Consider the following 20,000-nt stretch of genomic DNA (forward strand, 5'->3'; position numbering starts at 1 on the left):
GGTGTTCAAATACTTATTTACCTCACTGTATATGACAGACAGACAGACAGACAGACATGGATGGATGGATGGATGGATGGATGGATCACTTTATTCATGGGGATGAATTAAAGTGATATCGTGGTAAGAGGACTGACATTTAAGTCCCCATGAAGTAGCTGTTACCATAGAAACAAGAAAGTATTAAAACCAACGCTTAATATAAAGCTGTGAATTGCAGCTGCCGGCACATAATCCGAACGAGCATGTTTTGAGCTTTCAGAATTCCTAAGCACTGTGATAAATAAATTATTTTCCTTGTTGAATTTGAGTCGTAAATTTTTTTTTTTTTTTTTTTTTTTTTTTTTTTTTTTACCCCTTTTTTTAAAATATTCTGTTAGTTCTCCTGTTATCCGAAATGCACTCTTCATGAAGACTACGGAAAGCTGTGGGAAAACAGGCAGTTCTGCGACGTGGAGTTTATCCTCGGAGAGGTCTGTCTGCATCCTATAATGATTTCTTAAACGATTTACTGCTAAAAAGATCCGATTGTCATGAGTAGCGTGACATCTCTGTTTGCATGTGTTCAGAATGTTAATACTTTGTCTTTCTCATTTGTGGTCTCCAGAGAGAGGAGAGGGTTCTGGGCCATATCGCCATAGTAACAGCACGTTGTCAGTGGCTGCGGAAGAAGATTCTTCAGGCCAGAGATCGACAGAAACAAGTCAGCCTGAGATCATGCTGCCATTATTATGAGTGGTGATTATATGAAAAAGCACTAGGACATACACCCATCAGGCATAGCATTATGACCACCTGTCTGATATTGTGTTGGTCCCCATTTTGCTGCTAAATCAGTCCTGACCCTTCGAGCATTAAAAGCGTTAACTTCTTCAGTAATTTGAGCTACAGCAGCCGTTGGATCAGACCACACGGACCAGCCAGTCGTCTAGACATCACAATTCGTTTAACTCGCTCAAATCCTTACGCTTGCCCATTTTTCCTGCTTCTAACACGTCAAGTTTGAGGACAAAACGTTCACTTGCTGTCTAATGAAGATATCCATACACTAACAGGTGCCATGATGGAGAGTTAATCAGTGTTGTTCACTGCACCAGTCATATTATAATAATATCATATTGTTATGCCTGATCTGTGTATGTGGGTCTTAATAAAAAACCTTTAGGATGTTCTGAGCAATTCCTAAGGCAGGGGTAGTACAAGGGTCTCTAGCATTTGATTGCATTTGACTCTGAAACTAGCTGTTGCATTGCTTATTTACATTAATGTCTATTATTTGTTTATTTATATATATATATATATGTGTGTGTGTATGTATGTATGTATGTATGTGTGTGTGTATATGTGTATATATATAAGATATATATATATATATATATATAATGTGGTTTTTCCACAAACAGAGGCAAACAACTGCATAGGACGTCTTTGGATGCGGTAACATGAAATGTACCCTTCGCTTGAACTAGGAGACCCAAAACTGTTCTCCTGCTGTAGATCTCTAAACCCTGCTTTAGGTTGAATTGAAATGCTGACTGAACCCCAGGCCTCATCACCTCATCTACATCAATATCTGACTTTACGAACACCCCTTGTGGCTGATTGAAAAAAATAAAATAAAATCTCATCTTCCTAGAAGAGTTAAAAGATATTATAATGATAAATGGGAACTATATTTGGAATGAGATGTTCATGAAGCACATACCATCTTATTGTCAGGTTTCCACAAACTTTTGTTCATATAGTGTATGCTATTAAACATTGTATTATATATTAAAATTTAGCATTTTGTGGGATGCCATCATAAATAAAAGTGGGTTAATGTTGACTTTAGATGTTAAATGCTATTTCCTGTTGTGTAATGCTACTCTATTTCTCTCACTTTCTTCCCTTTGTTCAGAGGAGTAAACACGAGGCCTGTGAGGAGAGCGAGGAGTCTGGAGCTGGCAGACAGAAGGACGGCTCCAGCACTGTAAGGGCACCTATGTTAGAGGTGTCCATCAGAGAGGCCGAGGCTCAGCCGTTCGAGGTGCTGATGCAATTCCTGTACACGGACAAGATCCAGTACCCACGCAGAGGTCCGTACTCACCACACACACTCTACAAAGCCTGAAATCTGTCAGATGTAGACTATATATTGACAAAAGTTGGTCACCTGGTCATAAGTATAGTATGTGCTTTTTGAGCATCACATTCCACGTTTAGTCCTAATTTGCTCTTCTAGTTCCCTCTACTCTTCTGGGAAGATGTTCTACTAGATTTTGGAATGTGCTTGTGGAGATTTGTGTGAGACTCATTCAGATTCAGACCCACGGTTGGCCTGGCGTGCAGTCAGTGTTCACAGTCATCCCAAAGGTGCTCAATAAGGTTGAGGTCAGAGCTCTATAGCAGATCTTCCACTCCAACCCATGCAAAGCACATCTTCATGGAGTTCGCTGTATGCACATGGAGTATTGTGATGCTGAAACAGGTTTGGGTCTCATAATTAAATACTACTGAATCCAAAAACGTCCTGTACAATTGTGTGCATTCAGCTTTGTGGGGACAGTTTGGGAAAGAGCCACATATGGCTGGGAAAGTCAGTTGTCCCAATACTTTTTGTCCATATAGTAATAAAAATATTTGTTTTAAAGTTTCTAGGAACCTCCTGAGGAATTTAAAGTTTTGTATCTCTGGTTTTTCAGAGACTTTTATCTCAAGTTTGAGACGCACAAAAGACCAACTCTGGTGCAGTATTTAAAAAAGGTTTCATGAGATCCTGAAAAAAGAAAACGCTGAGTGGGGAAAAAATAAAAACGTTCCCTGAGTGAAAACGATCTTAATATGTGCAAGCTGCATCCACTAGCTATTCCCGCTAACCATTGTTTTTCAGTTTCTTACAATAACAAACACATCATATCCGGAAAAAAATGTGACACTTCATGGTCTAAAACGAACCCGCTTCCCTTTTCTCCGATTCGTCCTCAGGTCACGTTCAAGATGTCCTGTTGATCATGGACGTATATAAACTCGCACTGAGTTTCAAGCTTTCGCGGCTGGAGCAGCTGTGCGTGCAGTACATCGAGGCCTCTGTTGACCTGCAGAACGTCCTCAGCGTGTGTGAGAATGCAAACAAACTGCAGCTCGACCAGCTCAAGGTGGCCGTAGAGCAAAATTATTTATACAGACTTTTGTGAAGAATGTTTACAACATTATCTTTTCTTTAATGCACAAAACTCGATCGGGCCCAAACAGGAACCTGAGGGTTTAGTAAAAAAATTTTCTACCAGATTCAACAAGCATACAAGCAACTCTACTGTTGTTATAGATATTATATAGATAATAGATATAGATTTTTATGCCACACTTATGTATTGTTTATATCTTGGGCAATTATGTGCAATAATCTCATTGCAATATGTATGAAATATATATAGTATATCTTCCCTGTCCTATAATATACATATATTATGAGAGAAGACAATAAATATTACAGTGAGGGATTCAGTCTTTACTATTTTGTGATTAAATCTTATAAATAGCTTGTAATGGCATATAAATCAAACTTACAAATGCCGTTATTAAATATGGTCTAATTTCTGATTTGTAAAATAGTGTTACCTAATTTTCTTATTTTTTTTATTTTACTTTAATCTTTTACTGTGAGTAACTGCAGCCAAACAAGTGCCCTATGAGATTAATAAAGTATTCTGATACTGATTTTGATTCTGGTGTATAACATCATCGCTGTGCCACAAAATTGCTTAGAAATAGAAATCTAGATCAGGGTTTATATCCCTAATGAACATCTAATGACACTTTAGTGGTGAGGGAAAGTGACTGTGATGTTTGTACTTTAAATTGTTTCGTTTTTTCCCCTCCTGAAATGTACAGTACGAGATAATAATCGTGTGTGTGTGTGTGTGTGTGTGTGTGTGTGTGTGTTCTCAGGAGCATTGCCTCAACTTTGTGGTGAAGGAGACTCACTTTAATCAGGTGATTATGACTAAGGAGTTTGAGCACCTTTCCACTCCTTTGATCGTGGAGATCGTGAGACGCAAACAGCAGCCACCTCCCAGAGTCTACTCGGACCAACCGGTTGATATAGGTAGGCTTGTAACACACACACACACACACACACACACACACACACACACTGTAAGACCAAATGTTTATGGACGCATGACCATCACACCTATATGTGTTTTTTCCCTGAACCGCGGCCAAAGATTGTGACAAATCTGGTAAACTGCTACAATGACTGCACCCCAGAACTCCTCAGCAGCATCAGATCTCACCAATGCTCTTTGATGTATACATACATATACATACATACACACACATACATACATACATACATACATACATACATACATACATACATACATACATACATATGTGTTTATGTTTATAATTTATACTTAAAACACATTAGGCAATTGTACATGTCATTATATGTAATTTGAATTGCAAATGAATGTTTTAAAATAAAAACAATGTAGAAAGAAAGAAACACCTTGATTATTTGTTTTTTATAGGTACGTCTCTGGTACAGGACATGAAGGCTTACCTGGAAGGGGCGGGGCTGGAATTCTGTGACATCATCCTGCTGTTGGACGGACATCCTCGGCCTGCACATAAAGCCATTCTGGCGGCTCGCTCCAGGTACATTGTTGTCTGTCTGAGGGCAAAATTCTTAAGTCTGGAAGAATGTGCATGATAATGTTACATTACAACAGAATTCTCTAATCTGCTCGACCAGAAGGTCAGTAACACTACATCTGAATCCTCTGAAACCTTCAGTCTCAGTTCTCAGATCAGTTTTTTTTTTCCTGCCAGCTATTTCGAAGCGATGTTCCGCTCTTTCATGCCCGAGGATGGCCAGGTGAACATCTCCATAGGAGAAATGGTGCCGAGCAAACAGGCCTTCGAGTCCATGCTGCGCTACATTTACTACGGAGACGTCAACATGCCTCCAGAGGATTCGCTGTATCCTTTTATACATTGCTAAATTATTTTTGATACATGTATTTACAACATTTTTTTCCAGATGTATGAAAAGAGGTCCGTTTGTCCCACCATCATGGGCAGCAGAGGTTGTGAAAATGGGGTCATTATCATGGTTAATCCAGTACACTAATATTATATCGTGTATATTATTAGGATAAAGTCACATATTTGCCAGATGACTGCATTCTAGTTGAAAGAAAAAGTAAACAGCTTTTTTCGAATGTAGGAAATAATTATGCGAATATGTGGACACACTGACACACCATGTAATGGTAAAGAACATTGTTTTATCTTTTTTTCGTTTGTTATCCCTTTTATCATTTATACTAATGCCAGTAAAAATACTAATTAATCTCAGCCAAGCAAACGTCCATAAAACTCCAAACTCCAAATGCTAATTCTTATCTCAGACGCTATTTAGGTGTTACAGGAGGTGGAGCTGGAGGTAGCAGAGCTGAAGATGTTGAGGTTTTCGTTGGGAGTGACGAGGATGGACAGGATTAGAAATGAGTTTATCAGAGGGACAGCACATGTAGGACGTTTTGGAGACAAGGTGAAAGAGGCGAGACTGAGATGGTTTGGACATGTGCAGAGGAGGGACATGGGGTATATCGATAAAAGAGGATGGAACCACCAGGAAGGAGAAAAAGAGGAAGACCAAGGAGGAGGTTTATAGATGTGGTGAGGGAAGACATGAAGGTAGTTGGGTTGAAAGAGGCAGATGTAGCGGACAGGGGGGGGGGTATGAAAACGGATGATCCGCTGTGGAGACCCCTAATGGGAGAAGCCGAAGGAAAAAGAAGAAGGGTGGTGCTGGGAAACTAGATATTTTATAACTAGGAGTAGGAGACAATGAAGTGTTAGGAATTGTTTAGGACCAGTGCGAGCTTGTTTTTAACCCCTTGTCCTTAGTTCCAAACTAAAGGCAAGGCCAAACTAAGGAACGCCAGCGTCTAGCTCCAAAATCTCCCCCTTCCCTGCACCAACCTGTATAATAGGTGTATTGGGAGGCATCTTCCATCAAATAAACTTGTGTTAAGTGCAGTTTCTAGGTAAAAAAAAAAATAAATTATGAATGAATGAGCCCCTCCCCCTAAATAATAATAATAATAATTGTAGTAATAATTCCGTAATTTTATATAGCACCTTTAAAAGTTGCATTTCAAAGAGATTTCCAAGCATAAAAATTGGAAATAAAAATAAATAATACTAAAGTAAAAAAAATAGTAAACAATCACAGGTAATACATTTATTTATTTATTTATTTTTTTTATAATCACTGTATGTCATAATCTTGATGTATCATTAGATGTTATTGTAAGATCTCACATCCAGTCCTTGAGTTCTATATCAGAGCATCGAGTTTTAATAAGAACGTGACATGACAAGCTGCATCGCTTCAGCGTATTTATTTCATAATGATGTGAAAAGTACAGAAGTCCTAAGAAGCCATGCATTATATGTTTGTTTTTTTTCCCTTCTCGTTTTCTTATGATCACGACTCAACAAAAATTGTTTTCTCGTTATTACGTCTTAATTTTCCTGTGATCTCAACATAAAAGGTGTTTTTTTTCATAATCGCATCTTGATTTTCTTTATATCTCTACATAAAAGTTGTTTTAAAATTTATTTATTTTTATTTTTTTTAAATCACTGTATTTCCTGATGTAATTGTTGCATTTTGTTTAATGTACCCGTCCATTTTTCATTTATCCTTAACCCGAATTCAGCTACTTGTTTTCCGCTCCGTATTATTACGGCTTCTCGAACAACCGGCTGCAGGCTTACTGCAAGCAGAACCTGGAGATGAACGTAACTGTAGAGAATGTCTTGCAGGTAAATATATAGTTATATATTCCTGTCAAAATAGTGAGGTTTCTTGAAAGTAAGATATTGCTGATTCCCAGCATTAAAAAATAGTCTAATAAAGAACAGACATTTACTAAGTAAACTTCCCTACTGTTAGCCACTGTAAGCTATTTAACATAATCCTATGATGTCATTATATTGGGAAGTAGAAGCTCAGTGGTTCTGAAGGTTGTGAGTTTAAATCCCAGCACCACCAAGCCACCACTGCTGGGCCCCTTGTGTAAGGCCCCTTATTCCTCAATTGCTTAGTTGTCTAGAATGGCAACTCTGGATGAGTGCGTCTGCCAAATTCCATAAACGTAAATGTCATATTCTTGATGTATCATTAGATGTTATTGTAAGATCTCACATCCAGTCCTTGAGTTCTAAATCAGAGCATCGAGTTTCAATAAGAACGTGACATGACAAGCTGCATCGCTTCAGCGTATTTATTTCATAATGATGTGAAAAGTACGGAAGTCCTAAGAAGCCATGCATTATAATATTTTTTTTTATCCTTTTTGTTTTCTTATGATCACGACTCAACAAAAACCGTTTTCTACCGTTTTCTAAAACCGTTATAACGTCTTAATTTTCTTTTGATTTCGATATAACGTTTTTTCCGTTATCTTGTCTTAATTTTCTTTTGATCTCTACATAAAAGGGTTTTTTATTGCGTCTTAATTTTCTTTTGATCTCGATATAACGTTTTTTCGGTATCACGTTTTAATTCACCATGATCGACATGGAAGTTTTTTGGGTTTTTTTTCGTTATCATGACTTAATTTTCTCGTAATCTCGACGTAAAAGGTGTTTTTTCAGTATCCAGGCTTTATTTTCCCTGTGATCTCGACATCAAAGGTGTGGTGTTGTTTTTTTTTGTTTTCGTGCCTTACTTTTCTTTTGATCTCGACATAAAAGGTGTTTGTTTGTTTTTTTTGTAGTAACTCTTATAGAGAATCCAGATGTCAACTCGTACTCCATGCTATACGCCGGAAACGTTCACGAGGCACGAGATTTACTCGCGATACAATTACGGAGCGTGAAAACGGAGCGTTTTTGACGTTAAGATCATAGGAATTCTGTAGAAAAAAGAGAGGAGATTGTAAAAGAATGATTAGGTTGAACAAGTGTTTTTTGGGCATTATAGAAAACTACAGGTCTTTCATGGATACTGTGCATTAAATGTAGTTCTAAACTTCTTTAATTTTTTTAGATACTCGAGGCAGCAGATAAAACTCAGGCTCTGGACATGAAGAAGCACTGCTTGCATATTATAGTGCACCAGTTTATCAAGGTGGGTGTACTGCTGAGCGACGCACTGCGGCTGTGCTGGTTACCTGACCACGGCTAAATCCGTCCTGCCCTCACTTCTAATCAGTGCAAGATCGCAATGTGTACCGTCTAAATCAGATCCGTGTGATCAATACATTACAATACAATACAATTCAATACAATGTTTGCATGGAGCATGAAAGTGCCAAAAGACTATCGCAGGATTTTTGTAATTTATTTGTTTTTGTTTGTTTGTTTGTTTCTCCTGCGTTTTTGATTTGCTCGTTATTTTCAGCTTGTGTCGTTTCGTTTTTACTGTCGGTTTATTCGTTTTTTGCTCTGCTCTCCTTCCCCTAAAGGTGTCCAAGCTCCCCAACCTGCGATCGCTCAGCCAGCCGCTGCTGTTGGACATCATAGAGTCTCTGGCATCACACATATCAGATAAACAGTGTGCCGAGATGAGCTCTGATATATAGGCATGTCTCCTGGTTTCGTCTCGTCTCTTCTCACCTGTTTATTTATTCATCTCATGCTGTGTCCCCAACTCCCAGCCCTCTTTTTCCATGCTTGTTCTTCCCACCAGCCTGCTTCTCTTTCCTCTAACAACTGAATCGGTGGGAAATTCTGCGCATGGTTCACTTCCTGACACCAACACCTTCGTTGGGTAAAACTGGGTTAAAGTACCTCTGAACATAATACATTCATTTTTTTTTATTTAGGATTAATCTTCCTACTTATAAATGGCTTTTTCATGAATATGCAAATTATAAAGACCTGGATAACTGTGGTATAAGTGGAATAAAACACTTCTAGGCTTGTTGTTATTGGAAAATAATCCACTTTGCATAATATGGCCATCAGTACAAGCACCAAAATAGTATGTACACAATACACAATATGGACCAAATGTATTGGGACACATGACTTTTTCAGCCACTCGTGGTTCTTCTCCAAATTGTTACCACAAATTTGGAGGCACACACTTTCATAGGATGTTTCTAGATGCAGTAGCAGGAAATTTTCCCTTTACTTCAAATAGGTGACCCCAAACCTGTTCCAGCATTATGATGCTCCTGTGAACAAAGCCATCTTCATGAAGAAAAAAAAAACCAGAGCCTTGACCTTAACCACTCTGATGAGCTGTAATATCAACTGAACCTCAGTGTCTGATCTCACTAATGCTCTTGTAGCAGAATGATCACAACTTCACCACAGACATGACCCAAAAAATCGAATAAAAAGCCTTCTCTGAAGAGTGGAACTCGTTACAACAGAAAACGAGGAACCAAATTTGGAATACGATGTTTAACATTCAACATATAGGTGTGATAATCGCGTGTGCACGTACTTTTGGCCTTTTCGCTTCTATGATCTTTATAATACACTAATACATTTTCCATCGTATCCGAGTAATTTGTTTTAGTCAGAAAATGTGAACGAATCATCTGTTTTTAAGTTCAGAGCTACTTTAAAATGATTCTTCACAAATATTAAATCTTTATATATATTATTCCCATAATGGCTTTGAGGTGAACAATTATAACCAACACCTGCTCAGTTTTATTTAACAGTTCTAACAAGTGCTTTGAATCTATACATTTTCTACACTGCATTGTAAATATTATATACTGAGATTAATTTATTCTTACACTATTCAGTTTATATTTTTGACCTCTATATAACCTATTCTAATCCTCTCTAGTCCTAACATCATTTTTTGCAGTTAATAAATATGTACAGCTTTACAATTCTGGCATTGTATGATTTCTGTGTTAACTGCGGAGAACATTATCTGGATTACTTCTTCCTTAATAAAACGTCTTTTATTTAGTCACTTCTTTAAATTGTGAGTCATTCATTCATGCATCGGGAGGGGGGGGTGAATACTTTATGATTTGTAAAAAAAAATCGTTTTCATGATTTTATTGATTGAGTAAATATTTTTTACGTCATTGCGGCAGAGATAAAAATCTTCGCACCGTAAATCTGATAACACACTTGTAAACAGACCGCATTTAAATTGGTTTCTGCATTTGCAACAGTGTTTTAGTTCTTTCTATGTCTAAGCGATGACCATCTTTCTACCTCTGACTCTCTGCTGATTCTTGGATGGAGAGAACGAAACAAAAGACAGAATGAAAGAGAGGTTTTGGACGAAAGCACAAAGAGGCTCATTGATGGTGGGAGTTTGCACTCATAAACACCGATGCCAGCAAGTGCAACTGGACCTGAGGGGCATTCAGGCCACCCAAAGCCTCAGGGCTTCATCACAGGCAAAAAGAATGAACCACTACTGATTTAATGGTGGACCCATACACTGAATTTTACTTAAAATTTCTCTTACAGTTGTGTGTGTTTGTGTGTGTGTATGTATGTGTGTATATATATATATATATAGAGGTGGTAGCTTAGTGGTTAAGGCAGACCTGGGCATCTTACGGCCCGCGGGCCATATCCGGCCCTTTGTGCATCCCTGTCCGGCCAGCGTGAGGCCAATCATAAATTACAAAATAAATGTAAAAAATATCTATGTCGAGTGTGCAATACAACGGTGCTGCTTTTGTTTTGAAAAGTGTTATTTATGGACGTATGTCCGTGCGTAACCTGTGAGTGAAGGTGCACAGCGACAAGTGATGCCCGGTTACCCCCGAGATGTCCGCTCACGCTAAAAAAAGAAAAGTTAATGACGAATGCCGTGTTTTCAACAAGACATGGACCGCCAAGTATTTCTTTACAGAAATTAAAGGTAAAGCCGTGTGTTTAATTTGTGGTACACAGGTTGCTGTGTTTAAAGATTATAATTTGAATCGCCACTACACGACGAAGCACGAGGATAAATACCGGAATCTGTCTGATGAAGAGCACGCAAGGGAGGCTGATGCGTTGATGGTAAAACTGCAAACCCAACAAGAACTTTTTACCAAAGTTCACACCCCCAGAGATGCAGCCGTCAGGACAAGTTGATGCTGTAACTAAAACAGTTAACTTTATCAGAGCGAGAGCGTTTAATCATAGACAATTTGTTGCACTTTTGGAGGAAAATGAGAGTGAACATGGTGACATAAGCTACCACAGCAACGTCAGGTGGCTCAGCCTGGGCAAAGTACTGAAAAGTGTCTGGGACCTGAGAGACCAGATTCAGAATTTCTGTGGGAAGAAAGGACATGATATCCCAGAACTTTCAGATGAAGACTGGGTGGCAGACCTCGGATTCGCTGTGGATGTGACTGCACTCATGACAGACTGAATGTCAAACTGCAGTGTAAGGGCCTTTTTGTGCATGAGATGTACAGTGCAGTGACGGCTTTCATGAGAAAGTTGCAGCTTCTCTCAAACCAAGTGAAGGACAACATTCTGACCCACTTGCCAACACTAAAGGAAGCCACAAGATCAGCCGATCACCTCCACAAGTACTCAAGCAAGTTAGAAGCACTGCATGGAGAGTTTTCGAGGCGATTTCAAGATTTCAAAGCTCTTGAGAGTGAAATGCACATGGTTTCTTTTCCCTTCAACTGCAGTGTGGACAATGCACCAAACGATGTTCAGATGGAGCTCATTGACCTGCAGTCTGACTTACTTCTGGCAGAGCATTTCAGGTCAGTCTCACTGCTGGACTTTTACTCCTCCCTCAAAGAGGAGAACTTTTCACACCTGAGGAGGCATGCTCAGAGGATTCTGGTCCTCTTTGGATCCACTTAAGTATGTGAACAGACATTTTCAGTGATGAAGTTCAACAAATCTAAACACAGATCCTCTATCACTGATGAGCGTCTCTCAGCTTTTCTTCGCATAGCCACCTCAGACATAAAGAGGTAAAATGAGGTGGAAAACACAACAAGTTATTGTTTGTTGTATTGCAGTATTTCTATAAACTTGTTAAATTGTTTGTTGTTTTTCCTTGTTTGTGGAACAAAGTTAAAGTGTGAACAAGTTAAAAATAAATTGCAGTGATTCAATGATTCTTTTTGTTTTCTTATTTTAATTTCACATAGCCTAATATAAATATTTAAGGATTAAGAGTTTAAATAAAACCATCAAAAGCAATCTGCTTTTGTATAAAGTTAAGTTAGGTTAAATGAAATTATTATTATTATTTATCTTACGGTATATCAAAAATAATATTGAGCAAAATGTAATTAAAATATTGTCGATGTGGCCCTCCAGCAGTGCTCGGGTTGCTTATGCGGCCCCCGGTAAAAATTAATTGCCCACCCCTGGGTTAAGGCATTGGACTTTGGATCAGAAGGTCACGGTTTTAAATCCCACCACAACCAAGCTGCCACTACTGTTCCCTTAAACCCTCCACTGCTCAGTTGTAGTTCGCGTTGGATAAGGGCGTTTGCCAAAAGCCATAATTGTAAAAATAAATATATATGTTTGTAAGTTGGGTCATTTTTGACAGAAATGGAATATAATGAACAAGAATAATAGCGTTAATGATGCTAAGAATGTAAACTGTGAAGTCCTATGTAAATACTACAATGTTTTCAGACCCTACCAGTAAAATAGTATAAATACAATATATAAACAAAAGTATTAGGACACCATACATTTTCAGCCATATGTAGTTTTTTCACAAACTGTTACCACAAAGTTGGAGACACACAATTGTCTAAATCTTTGGATGTAGCAGGATTAAATTTTTTTCTATTCAACCTGTTCCAGCATGACAATCAGTTGTCATCATTTAATATTTATATTACATAGTTTATGTTTTTTAACATCCTATTCCACATTTAGTCCCATTTTGCTGTTAATACCCTCCAATATTCTAGGAAGATGTTCCACTAGACATTGGAGTGTGCGTGTGGAGATTTGTGTGAGATCCATTTAGCCATAGTGGTGTTAGTAAAGTCAGCTCCTGATGTAGGTGAGCTGAGGAGGCCTGGGGTGCAGTCAGCTTTAACATTCAACCTGAAGGTGTTTAATTGAGATCAGAGCTCTAAAGCAGGAGATATTCCGCTCCAACTCATGTAAAGAATATATGAATACATCGATATATATTAAGCTTTTCAAAAGAAGGGAATATTTATTGCTACCGCATCCAAAGACATAATATAAAATTGTGTGCCTTCAACTTTGTGGTAACAGTTTGTGGAAGAACCACATTTTCTTCTTTCGGCTTCTCCTATTGGGGGTCGCCACAGTGGATCATCCGTCTCCATCCCCCCCAATGTCCTCTACATCTGCCTCTTTCAAACCAACTACTTGCATGTCTTCCCTCACCACATCCATAAACCTCCTCCTTGGTCTTCCACTTTTCCTCCTTCCAGGTGGCTCCATCCTCAGCATTCTCCTACAGATATACCCCATGTCCCTCCTCTGCACATGTCCAAACCATCTCAATCTCACCTCCCTCACCTTGTCCCCAAAACGACATACATAATATAAATAAATTTATATAAATAAATACAATTGTCTGGAAGAACCACATATTGCTGGAAAAGACAGGTGTCCCAATACTTTTGGCCATATAATGTTTTTTTTTGTTGTTGTTGTTTTTTAGCCATGAGGTGATCTGGGGTAAATCCCAAATCTGCAGAAAACCTAAACTTTAATCATTATGGCACTGATATGTAAATGTCTCAATGTATTGTGTGCTTAGCTGCTTATAAAGCTTATGCTAGCATCAGAGTTCATAACACACACACGGGTGTGTATTAGTATTTTCCTACAATACACTATTACAAATGTGTACATCAGCTTGCTGTATTCCCAATTTTATTTCTTTATTCGGCACTTGTGCTTCGACAGTTGGCGTATCTTGAAAGCTTGTTTATAGCTAATTGTTATGATGCTAACTAAACTCTGACAGATTCAGGGATTAGCTTTAATTAGCTAATTTGCACGGTCAGCAATCAAACTCAATATGGTTTAAGGATCTGGGTTTGTTTATCCCTTTAGTTTTTATATTCGTACTTAAGTTTTGAACTCAGCTAAATATGTTATGCTAGCAGTTCAGCACATTTTCTGAATGCTAGAAAGAAGGAAACTTTTTGTACTGAGAATTTTCTAGTTCACAGTATGGAAAAAGTAATTTAACATACCACCAAACTATTGGACCACACTGTTGGACCCTTAAGCAAGGGCCTAAACCCTTTAATAAATTCATCTATCTATCTATGTAGCATTTTCTTCTTGTTTTGGTGTACCTCTGCTCATGTCCAAAGGGTCCCCAAACTATGGCCTGACTACTTTTGTAATATTTAACATGTCGTTATTTTTGTTTTGCTTTTTAATCCGGTATCCAAAACTCTCGCTGGATTAATCGGTTATCGGTAAGTGCGATCCAACTTAGTGGATTTTACCGATAACAATAGCAATCGATCGACCTCTAATTATTAACGTAGCCTAATAATCTGTTAGATTCACCCACCAACCACATGCATAAGTAAGTAAATGTTCTGATTTCAATTGCAATGAATATAAAAGAATTTCATTGATAGTAATAATGCTGTTTTAATAGGTTGTATATCCGTTGAAATGTAATGCTGATTTGTCTTTACGGTGCATAACAAAATAATAAACTAATTAGCATTGGGAGGCATAATAAATATTAAATCAGAATAAAATCTCCAAAATAATGCTGGTATTTATTAATGTGGCCCCCACAGAAAAAGGTTTGGAGACCCCTGCTATACATTAACTGCATTTCATTAAGCTTTTCTGTACATGACTGAAATACATTTCGTCTTAAGTGTCTTTAATTAATTAGTATCGCAGGACAAATTTGCTTATAGCTCGTATATAAACTAGCTCTGGTTTGAATCTTTGTTCTGTTTTGTGCCTTCATCCCTGACCTGCTCATGTTTCGCCCTGCGGAGGCTTCTTGAGCGCCAGCCGGATTTAAATCTAGACCTATCTTATTTCAGCTTTTAAAAAGCCCTTATTGTCCTCGACGTTGATATTCATCACTTCGGCTGAACAGAACGGCTCTTGTGGAAGGCTGCGCTTAAGGATTACTGCGTGCTTCGCTTATTAACACACCTGATGATGATGATGATGATGAGGAGTCGGTGCTGGGCTGGGCCTGTGGCTCTGCGACTCCTGTGGAGGAGGGACAGATTAAATCAGCATCGGCTGGACAGAGACATTCTGAGATGTCCAGAGCAAAGAAGCAACCAGAACTGACGATGGTACTTCTAACCACTAAGATTGTACAAAGAGCGTCGCTCTTTGTGGCTTTCGGAGGCCTTGTCACGACCTTCATCACCACCTTTTTGCCGCTATGGAAGACAATGAACTCGGAACTGAACGAGATGGAGAACTGGTACGAAGGTCTGTGGCATACTTGCATCTTTACTGAGGAAGTGGGTCTCCATTGCAAAGCCTTTGAGTCTCTTCTTGCTCTGCCTCCTGTCACTCTTGCATCCAGGATACTCATGTGTATATCAATTACGACCGGGTTTCTCGGTGTGCTGGCGGCATTTTTTGGACTCGATGGTGTTGAGATCGGGGCCGGCCGTAACAGGTTAAAGAGAGGACTCCTCATCCTCGGTGGTGTGCTCATCATGGTGTCGGGAATCACAACGCTGGCGCCGGTTTCTCTGATCGCCTACGTGATGGTGGTGGAGTTCTGGGATGAGGGTCTTCCGGACGTGATGCCACGCTGGGAGTACGGGGAGGCCATGTTCTCCGCCTGGTTCTCAGGACTTCTGCTGGTCATCGGAGGATCGTTTCTTTTTGTTGCGGTGTGTATGAGAGAGCACGAAGCGAAGCAGCAAAGGGAGATCTTTACTCCGATTTATAACCTTCAACCAAGGATGCAGCACTACCTAAAAACAGAGGTCTTATAGATTTTTGTTTTTTTATTCTTGCACCGTACAGTAGGACAGAATGAAGGATTCACGATCGAATGGTAGAAACACGCACATTGCCTGGTTTGTTTTGATACATTCTTGTTCTTGGTGTTTTTGTGACCTCTATTTGTTGGTGCTTATTAAATCTGAGAAAAAAAAAGAATGCTTTCTGAGACTGTTTCATTTGGAAGAAATACAGTTTCTGTAGTTTCAATGAGAGACTCACGTTTTTTTTCTTTTGCTCACACAACAAACGAAAATTGTAGTACAATTAAAGTTGGGGGTTGATTTGGTGCCACTGTTCATTCTACTTTTATACAAAAATCCCAACCATCTTCGTTTCAATTTTTCTACCTCTTTAATTTCTGCAAGTGGAAATGGAAATTTAAAATGGGATCCATGGAATACAAATAAAGTTGGAGGAAATGTGTGGGTGGGCGAAGGGGTGGGCCGACAAGTTATTTCAGATCATCAAACTGCATTTCTTTTCTGTAAGATTATTGTGTTCACATGAATCGACACCGTTCATCTCACGGAACATGTCCCGGTGTATTTTATACATAAATAAAGTAAAAAAACGTCATATTCTCCAAACGCTGACTCACCACAATGTTTATGTCCATGTAAAATATATATTTGGAATAATCAGATCAGACATTTCAATCCATCATGTTTTGTAAGGTTTAAACAATTGGACACTCATCTTGGGACAGAAATAATTTAATGGTTATTTTGGCTGCGCCACAAAAAGAAACCACATCAAAAAAGACACCGATTTGTGTGTGCGTGATATCTTTCCCCCTTTTTTTTTTTTTTTTAGAATTTCAAGACGTCTAGTGTTCAGCGGTGACTCAGGACAAGTGAAACACAGGTGTGCATTTGTGTTACAATTAGACCGTGATCCCAGCTTTGCTTAAAAAATAGGACACTTGGCGAACTGAAAGCACAGTATTGAAGCATCTGGACAGGTGTGTGTAACTGTAGCTGGTTCTAAGTGTTTTATGTCCATTAATGGAAAAAGAAACCCCACACCACCTTTGAAACTACTGAGTTTAGATAAAGATTTCAGTTCCAGGCCTCAGACCTGAAAGATCCTTTAGAATTCAGCATAATTTCAGCATATATATCATATATCATATATATCTCCAAAATTTTATTTCTTTTATTTACCATTAAGTAAAGGAAATGAATGAATGTAAAGTAATTAAACGTCAGCTTTTGTGCTCAAAAACTTAATTCAATGTGGTGAGAGAATTTTTTCTATAACAGCATGTCCTTGAACTGTTTTTGTTTCTTTTACACCATAACAATTGCCAAACCTAACAACATACAATGCCTGTCAAAAGTCTTGCAAGTTGCCTCTCATGTTCCACCTCACAACTTTCTGGTTATATCTAAAGAGCATGCAAACTCATTATATACAGTACATGTAAGTAAAATGTAGATTAATGGTGAAAAGAAAACTGAACCAACATGACACCATTCCATACTTCAACACCGTGCAAGTCCGTCTGGACTGACCTTAATTAGAACCGACTTCATCATACAAAAACATAATGCGCCAAAGCATATGCCAAAGCTCTTTATCTGCAATAAACTTGATAAAAGACAATAACAGGAACATTAAATGCCTGGAGGAAAGGTCTGTGGACAGATGAGTCTGAATTTGACATTTTCGGGTCCTAACAGAGGAACCTATATAAGATGGAGAACAGGAGAGATGATGTTAGCCAACTGCCTCACCCCCTACAGTTAAACATGAAGGTGGAAGCTTAATTGTTTGGGGTTGTTTTGGAGCAGGGAAGGTTGGAGACTTATTCTGGGTGAGAAGAACCAACATGGCAACCATTCTTTACTTCAATACCATGTAATTCCATCTGTACTGCAGCTGATTTTAACCAACTTCAACATACAACCCGAACAATGACCCAGACCCTTATTAACTTAAGACCAAAAGAAATGACAGATTGTTATGTTACAGAGAAAACAGAAATGATCAACTTACAAATAACTCAAACTGGAGACTCCTACTAAACATGTCAAAAGTAAAGGTGAAAAAACAACAACAACAACAACGACAATATCATCAACAAAAAAAAAAAAAAAAAAACGAACAACATCACAGTTACACAGAATTTGTTACATTTCTGATTATGGAGCATCTGCCATACAAGTCCCCATAAATGAGATGTTACTTTAAAAAAAACAATAATATTATAAACTAATTTATACATACTATAAACTGCTAATTTATTTTGTTGATGCAATATAAAATAACACCCTCAAACCAGTCAAGATTGACAGTCAAACTGGTGTAGTATAGCAGGAATAAATCTGTTCATCTGAAGCGTTATTAATCACCCCAGCATCCACCAAAAATCATAAGTGCTCAGTGTCGATAACTATGAATAATTTTCACTTATTGAGCGACTTCACCAGACCGGAGCAGTCGGCTGAAACACTCCGTCACAGGACGGCCACATTAACATTCAGCCTGGCTACTAAAGCCGATGCATTATTCAACAGGGCACTTCTCTCTTTTATAATTTGTTTATGACCCTGATGGCTTGCCACATTGGCCTGTTCTTAATGTGGTGCTATGAACTCCTGTGTGATTCAATGGAATCATATATGTCTTCGAAATATAAATCAGTGTGTCTTCCTCATCATTAAGGTGGCCCTCTGCAGTTCTTGTTCGGATCACTAGAGGGACACGACATGCTTAAGAAGCTGTAAATGTACATATATTTGAATATGTAAATTACTTGTACATTTATGGTCTTGTTATTTCAGAAAGTTCAGACTCTATAAAGTATGAAATGACTCTTCATAAACAGTTTATAACACTGGTTTCCAACCCGGGGGTCGCTTTCCGAGGGCTCGCCAAGCGAACTCTTCATTTTTTTTTTATATTTATCAATTTATTTTCTATATAACAACACGATAAATAATTGAACAGCATGACAAATAATTACTGTTGTGTATAAAAAGTTGTTATGTTTTTAGTTTTTAGAATACAAAACAAACAATATTATTAATATTATTAGTTTATATTAATACAAAATATTAACAATATTATTTAATTAGAGAACGATAAATTCTCTGAACAAATAATATTAACGTTAATAGAGGTTAATTTGCTTCTGTTGTGAAATGAATAGATTTGTTTGATATTTACATTAACTGTGCTGCTGTTATTGTTTCATGGAACCTGTTTTTTGGGGGAAAAAAATTAATAGTTGCAAGTTGCAGCTAATTGTTTGCATTCTGCTGTTTTTGCATTTATTCAAAATTATACAACTGACGTTCAATGAAATGTGTGTGCTAGTATGTTTGAATTGGGGGTGGGGGCATTGGGGTTAAACCTTGTTTAATAAAATCTTAAAATGGGGTCTACTAAAAAAATAAGGTTGAAAAACATTACTTTATAACACATAGGTCCCCATAATGCATGCAAATTTACATACAGTTTTACCTCAAAATTCAAGGGAAAAGCCTTGAAATTGATATTATGAAGCGTTATAGCATGCTTATAAGCCTTCAAAAAGCAAATCAATGAAGTTAGGGGGAAAGTGCTCATTTGAATTTTTAGCAAAAGAAATAACCATGAATAGGAATGAGATTTGATCCTAAACAACCCTGAACATGTTTAATACTGTAAAATGACTGTAAATTCACACAGCTTGACATTTCTAATGAGTTTATTTAGCAAACATCCCATAAAGTTAATGGCTAGTAAACTACTGACTTTAGGTCAAGCCAAGTGGGATTCAAAAATTCCAGTTTAGTTTTGTGTATTGTTATAGCCTCAGGGATTTGTTGAACTCAAAACATAGCCCAAGAAGGACAATCATTGTTCAAGAAAGTAGTGCAGAGAGCTTGCTAGCTAGCTTAGCGTGAAAGAGCCGTGTTATACTATAAACTGAAATCTTCACCAATCTCCACAGAAACAGTAAATGTCTTTTGAATTAGTACAAATTTAATTTAGATTCCTCATGTTTATTTATTCTTCGCCACAGTTATTGAAACTGTCGTGTCATACATTCATTCTTCTATATAGACGGATGAGACAATTAAATTACATTTATT

At 37.9% G+C, this 20,000-nt stretch overlaps 2 protein-coding genes across 2 annotated transcripts in view; both read left to right on the forward strand.

Annotated features, from left to right (window-relative positions):
- lztr1 (leucine zipper like post translational regulator 1) overlaps window positions 1–8,819 on the forward strand; it is a 17,840-nt gene extending 9,021 nt beyond the window's left edge. Inside the window, exons 11-20 of the mRNA XM_083527346.1 lie at window positions 381–473; window positions 608–703; window positions 1,901–2,078; window positions 2,968–3,137; window positions 3,931–4,087; window positions 4,518–4,644; window positions 4,819–4,968; window positions 6,720–6,825; window positions 8,054–8,134; window positions 8,472–8,819. Of these exons, the coding sequence (XP_083383472.1) occupies window positions 381–473; window positions 608–703; window positions 1,901–2,078; window positions 2,968–3,137; window positions 3,931–4,087; window positions 4,518–4,644; window positions 4,819–4,968; window positions 6,720–6,825; window positions 8,054–8,134; window positions 8,472–8,588 (1,275 nt within the window). The 3' untranslated portion in view covers window positions 8,589–8,819. The remainder of the gene's footprint in view (window positions 1–380; window positions 474–607; window positions 704–1,900; window positions 2,079–2,967; window positions 3,138–3,930; window positions 4,088–4,517; window positions 4,645–4,818; window positions 4,969–6,719; window positions 6,826–8,053; window positions 8,135–8,471) is intronic.
- A 6,323-nt stretch (window positions 8,820–15,142) lies between these two features.
- cldn26 (claudin 26) lies at window positions 15,143–15,981 on the forward strand. The gene has a single exon (XM_083527723.1). It carries the CDS (start codon window positions 15,213–15,215, stop codon window positions 15,906–15,908), a length of 696 nt encoding a protein of 231 aa, XP_083383849.1. The 5' UTR covers window positions 15,143–15,212; the 3' UTR covers window positions 15,909–15,981.
- Window positions 15,982–20,000: the final 4,019 nt, after the last annotated feature.

Source organism: Silurus aristotelis (genome assembly GCF_946808225.1).
Source record: "Silurus aristotelis genome assembly, chromosome: 23".
In the NCBI taxonomy this organism is placed as follows: Eukaryota; Metazoa; Chordata; class Actinopteri; order Siluriformes; family Siluridae; genus Silurus; species Silurus aristotelis.

Coding starts and splice junctions, on each gene's coding strand:
- cldn26 (XM_083527723.1), top strand. CDS start 15,213: ATGTCCAGAGCAAAGAAGCAACCAGAACTGACGATGGTACTTCTAACC.